Here is a 5,699-nt window from a genome sequence, read left to right on the forward strand (position 1 = left end):
TAATGATCTTTATATCCACGTGAAGGTGGGAACATACTCTCCAATTATATTAAGTCATCTCTCACTGACTTAATACAGGTCTTAAACTATTAAGTCACAAACTTGGCCAAAAAAGCATAAAAATTCAATTTCTACCCTTTTGAACAAAATGCATATTCTCATGCATTCTTTCTTGTGAACTTACTCTTCTAACCTCTTCTAAGTGACTTCAACTTACCTTGGTCATTTTCATGAAGTCACAACTCCATAATCTTACATAATTCTCATAATTGACCATTTGTCACTTTGGTTAATATTTGACTAAAAGTCAAATCTTTCTAAATTTTTGGTTCATATAGTGATGCATTAGGAACCTAAAAATATGATTCTGGCAACGAATATCTCAGGTAAGATCAGGTTCCTAGTGGTATGTGGTCTACGGCAAAACATATCAAAATCAAATGGTGGAGTTTTTCATGATCTTGCCAGATCTACCTATAACCTACTCAAGCAGCAAAGACGATGGTTGGAGAGGTCCAGGTCGTCGGAAATATCTTGAAAGGGAAATGGAGGGGTGAAGATATGCTACCTCTCACTAGAGTGTAGATCTCATACCTTCGTTCACCTCTATCGAAAACAAATGGAGACACCACATCCGATCTCTTTTACCTCCACCAAAAGTGTTGGAACCTTCACCAGCTAACTGCTACCCACTGGCTTTGACGACTTTGAGGTATTCTCATACGGGTAGAGAACAGAGAAGAGAGAACTCAATTGGCAATCAGAAAACATAGAAAGGGGGAGGTTGATCTCGACGGAGAAAGGATGAGTGCTAGAAAAAATGAGTACGAAGATGTTGAGATGTCGTGTGGTTTTCGAGAGTGAGTTAGAAAGAAGGAACCTAGGAAACGGTAGGGGAAGGTAGGGATATTTGTTTTTTTGTTTGTTTTTTAATCGAAAAACTAATAAATATATTAGAAAATTAAAAAGGAAATTATTAAGGGAAAAATAGTCATTTTTGCTATAGGGACATTCCAAGTGAAACAAAAAACGATACAGGGACGATCTGAGTTATTTTTTGAAAATACGTACTGACCTTGCATTTTGGCACCTACACGGGACGATTCGTGTAATTTACTCTTAGTTGTACCTAATCGATCGTTATCTATTTAAAATATTCTATAAAATTTTCACCATTTAATTGGTTATTTTTTGAACACACATCATATTTTATAGACATTGAATGCCACAAAAAAAACAACAATAGATATAAAAGTATATTGGGCCTTTATTTTATAAACATGGAATACGAAAAATTTAATAAGTCATAGTTATAAAATAAAAAAAAAAGAGATTTAAAATATTATACAATCATTATAAATATGTATTTCATAAACAATCATTAAATACTTGATTGAATAATTAACTAGCTTGCAAATATATTAAAAAATATTTAAAACTAAAATATAATTGGGATAAATGAAATATGATTAGAAGATGACGGGATTAAATATACTAAACATGAAAGTATTTTGGTCGGTCAACATATATTGAGTGATCAACAGAAAAGAAAAAAAACAAATAAACTTATAGCGACAACGATAATAAGTGATAAATAGCTTAAAGTTGATACTAATAAGTCATAAAATAAGCTCTCAATAGAGATGCTCTTATTTAAAAGGAGATTGATGGAATCTTCCAATTAACAGCAAAAATAGTAAGTTAACTAAACAAGTTTTCAAGGATGTTATTGATTCTTTTTGTGGTACCTAAAGTAAAAAGTGTTGATGAAGGAATGTTTTTATTCCTAGTTCTCGAGTTTCAGTAAAAAAAAAAGAATGGGAAAGAAAGTTAAGAGAGAAAAGAAAAAGAAAGAAAGGAAAAAAATTTGTATTTTTTGTTCCCAAGTTGGAAAAAAAATGAAAGGAAATTTAAACATTTTGTTTTTTCTCTCCAAATCCTTCCAAATTCGAAGGAAAGTTCGGAGGGAAAGTTTTTCTTCCTTCTTTCCACTTTCTTTCTTTAAAGAAACTCGGGATCACTAATTTCTTTTATTTTCTTTTCACTTCCATCCATTTCCTTTCTTTTCCCTTGTCAAGTTAAACTCGAGAACAATGTGTTAAAAATAGAGGTTGTTGTTTTATGTTGAAAATATAAGTCTAGTTTAAGGGGAATGTTAACTAAACAAGTTTTATGCTTCTAACTCTTTCTCCTCTGTCTACTACCATTGACCCTTGAAAGTTCAACCACCATTACCAAGAACAAGTCGTGAAACCCTAATTACAATCCAACAAGATCATAAAACCCTCCATCATCATCTTCCATCCCCACCAGACCGTAAAACCCATAAAACCTAGCTAGTAGCGTGTCCAACTCATGGATTGGTAAGTTTTGCATATTTAATAAGTATTTGCAAAAAAATTCATATTGGATTTGGAAGTTTTGTGTTTGATTTCAATATGTTTTGAAGAGGAAGAGATCAAAGAGTGAAGGGGGTCGGTGTATTTGATTTTGATATGTTTGAAGGGGAAGAGATCCACCATGATTTTGTGTTTATAACCCGAATCCTTCTCCAACGGTGTGTCCGATCGTGGTGATATGGGGAAGGGGGGAGACATGGCGGTGATTTCAGGGACAATGGTGGTAGTAGTTTTAGGAGTCATTATGATGGTTTTAAGAGAGACCGAGGGTGTAAGGACATATGGGGTGCTTCCAATTTCAAACAATATAGTACTAATTTACTTTGTTCTAATAATGACATAAATAATGAAAAAAAAATAACAAATAAATATATAAAAAAGAATAGAGATATGGTAGGAACTAAACCTAAAAGCAAAAACATGTGGATGGTTCAAGTTTTAAATAAATAAATAAATAAATAAATAAATAAATAAATAAACACGCAAATTAGCCCTAACCAGATGGACAATTCGTGTCCTCCATAGATAGAGTTGTAGTAGGATTAAGACTTGAATCTAGTGAATAGTTGTAATTGATATATTCTTATATTAAATCCAAAAATTATTTTTTTATCAATTAATCAATTAGAAAATCTGTTAATTGATAGTTTAACTATTTTAATAGTTTTGGGCAGTAAATTTCGGTGGAAGTTAAAAATGCTATAAGAAGCCTATAAATAGATGAACAAATGACATATTTCGAGACCTACACTTCATCTTCTTTATTATTATTTTTTTCTGCAAATATAGGAATATAGGGAAATTCGTTAGATTCAAGTTTAAGTTGAAAATATATGGTTCTATCCTACATACACATCTATACCACGGAAATTTTATCTTAGAACATTGATTGGCAGGTCTCAATCTGCATAATTATGTGTTTGTAATCATCAAATTCAAGTATGTTTCTTAATTTGTATACATTGGATTAAATAAATTTTATTAGTTATGTTTGAATATATTTTTCTATGGTAATGGTAATAATTGATTGTGTACTTCTATCACAGTAATCTCCACCTGCCAATTCATATGTAACTAAAACAATGTTATGAATATTAACATAACCTGCATATCTGACGGGCTTATGAATGTTCATTTTTTTGCTTCCTTTTGTTGTAGATTTCAACTCCCTTCCTTTCATTCTCGACATTACAATGTATACTTACAATCCAAAGCCCTAGCAACTATTGGTCAAGCCCTCTCTCACCCCTGTGGGATAAGTGTTTGTTGTTAGGGGTGAGCGTTTGTACCGAACCGACTGGAACGACTCTTAGACCGGACCGATTTGATAGAAAATGGTGGACCTTGGACCGGACCGGTTGAGGCCGTTCTAGGTCCGATTTTCTGGTTCTTGCACCCATTGGACCGGTATAACTTTTGGTGCATATAGTACAACTCGTTAAAGCCGTACTGAAAGTTACTTTATCTATTATGACCGTAGCGGTGAGTATTGAACCGAACCAGCTCTTGAACTGTACCAGTTTTTCAGAAATTGATGAACCTTGAACTGGACCTGCTGAGGCCGGTTCCGGGTCAGGTCCGGGCCACAAGTCTAAATGTTCACCCATATTTGTTATGTACGAATTCAAGCCTAATGGCCCTCAACCCACTCCAAACACTTATCCCTTCCAAATTGCCGTTTAGGTTTCTTCGTTTTGTTTGAAATTATGTTATGTATTTGAATCACCAAAATCCAAGACTCTAACATTATGGATGTAACACAAATAAAGTATGGTCTCATCAGTTCTAATATTCTCACAATAATATCTAATATAAAACCTAAATTTTTAAGTATAGATTTCCACCTTAAAAAATAACTTCAACTTCTATAGTATTTGGAATCATTCAACCTTTTATTTAATTTTGTCTATATGCAATATAATGTGCCAGATGGTACAAAGGTGCCGCCTTGCCGGCGTCAAAGTAAGCAAGTTCCTCCACCGCCTTCTCCAGCAATTCTCCGGCGAATACCTTAGCCTTCTCAAGCCCCATCAGCTTTGGATACGTTGCTTTATCACTCACCAGATCTTTTCCTGCCGTCTTCCCCAATTCCTCCGACGACTTGGTAACATCCAATATATCATCCACCACCTGAAACAACAACCCAATGTACCTCGCGTATTTCCTAACCCGTTCCACCTCGCCGGAGTTCCCACCTCCCAATAAGGCCCCACCAACCACCGCTGCCTCCAGCAGCTTCGCCGTCTTGTGCACATGAATGTACTCCAATTTATTCAAATCAACATCTTGCTTACCTTCACTACAAAGGTCAACTATTTGACCTGCAACAAGCCCTTGAGACCCAACCGCGGACCCTAACTCGCTTATAGCCTGAACCACCCTCCCAGGCCCAACCCCTATGGTTCGTGTGGCTAAATGCTCGAACGCTAAAGAAAGCAACGCATCACCGGCTAGGACTGCAGTCTCCTCACCATACACCTTGTGGTTCGTGGGTTTTCCTCTTCTCAAATCATCATTATCCATGCATGGAAGATCATCATGAATGAGTGACATCGTATGCACCATTTCTACAGCTGACGCCATTGCCATGGCGCACACCTCCATCCCACCAACAAGCTCGCATGATGCAAGGCATAAGATAGGTCGCACTCGTTTCCCTCCAGCAAGTAGCGAGTACCTCATTGCCTCGTGTATTTTCAATGGTTCTTGCAATGGAATGGCTGATTCCAAAGCTTCATTAACGAGCTTCGCCTTCTCGCTCATATAAGTATTGAATTCGAATCCTTTGAGGACTGGGAATTGCACCAGATTGGTTTCGGGTATCAGCAGTTGTTGGAGTGTGATTGGGGGAGTGGATGAAGAGGAAGGTACGACATAGGTGGCATTAATTATCGAGGAAAGGTGTATTCTTTGTGGGTATTTGGCAGGGTTTGGGGGAGCACTAATGAAGATGTTTTTGTGATAGAATGAATTATTCTTGATGGAGATAGAAGAAAGCAAAGCCATTTGTAAGTTGGATTCTTTGTGGCATTTGATGGATGTGGTTTTCTGTAGTTATAAAGAAAAAGTATAAAGATGCTGTTTTTGTTGGGTTGCTCTATTCCTTACAATTATGCCTTTTGGTAGCTTTTGGAGTATAGTGCTTCGTAATGCCGCTTTTGTTAAGAATTTGATCATAATATAATTTTATTTATTATAACAAAAAATAAGTTAATAGTGCTTATTTATGATAAGTTGTATTGATTATTTATGGTCTAAACATCCTATTTTTCAGATATGTTGGTACAATCGATTAGATCT

The 5,699-nt window shown here is 35.5% G+C and overlaps 1 protein-coding gene across 1 annotated transcript; it reads right to left on the reverse strand.

The window, feature by feature from the left end:
• Window positions 1-4,175: 4,175 nt before the first annotated feature.
• On the reverse strand, window positions 4,176-5,440 carry LOC111906168 (geranylgeranyl pyrophosphate synthase 7, chloroplastic). The gene has a single exon (XM_023901896.3). The coding sequence runs from the start codon at window positions 5,403-5,405 to the stop codon at window positions 4,296-4,298; it is 1,110 nt and encodes a 369-aa protein (XP_023757664.1). The 5' UTR covers window positions 5,406-5,440; the 3' UTR covers window positions 4,176-4,295.
• Between the last annotated feature and the right edge of the window lie 259 nt (window positions 5,441-5,699).

The sequence above is a fragment of the Lactuca sativa genome, chromosome 3, assembly GCF_002870075.4.
Source record: "Lactuca sativa cultivar Salinas chromosome 3, Lsat_Salinas_v11, whole genome shotgun sequence".
NCBI lineage: Eukaryota > Viridiplantae > Streptophyta > Magnoliopsida > Asterales > Asteraceae > Lactuca > Lactuca sativa.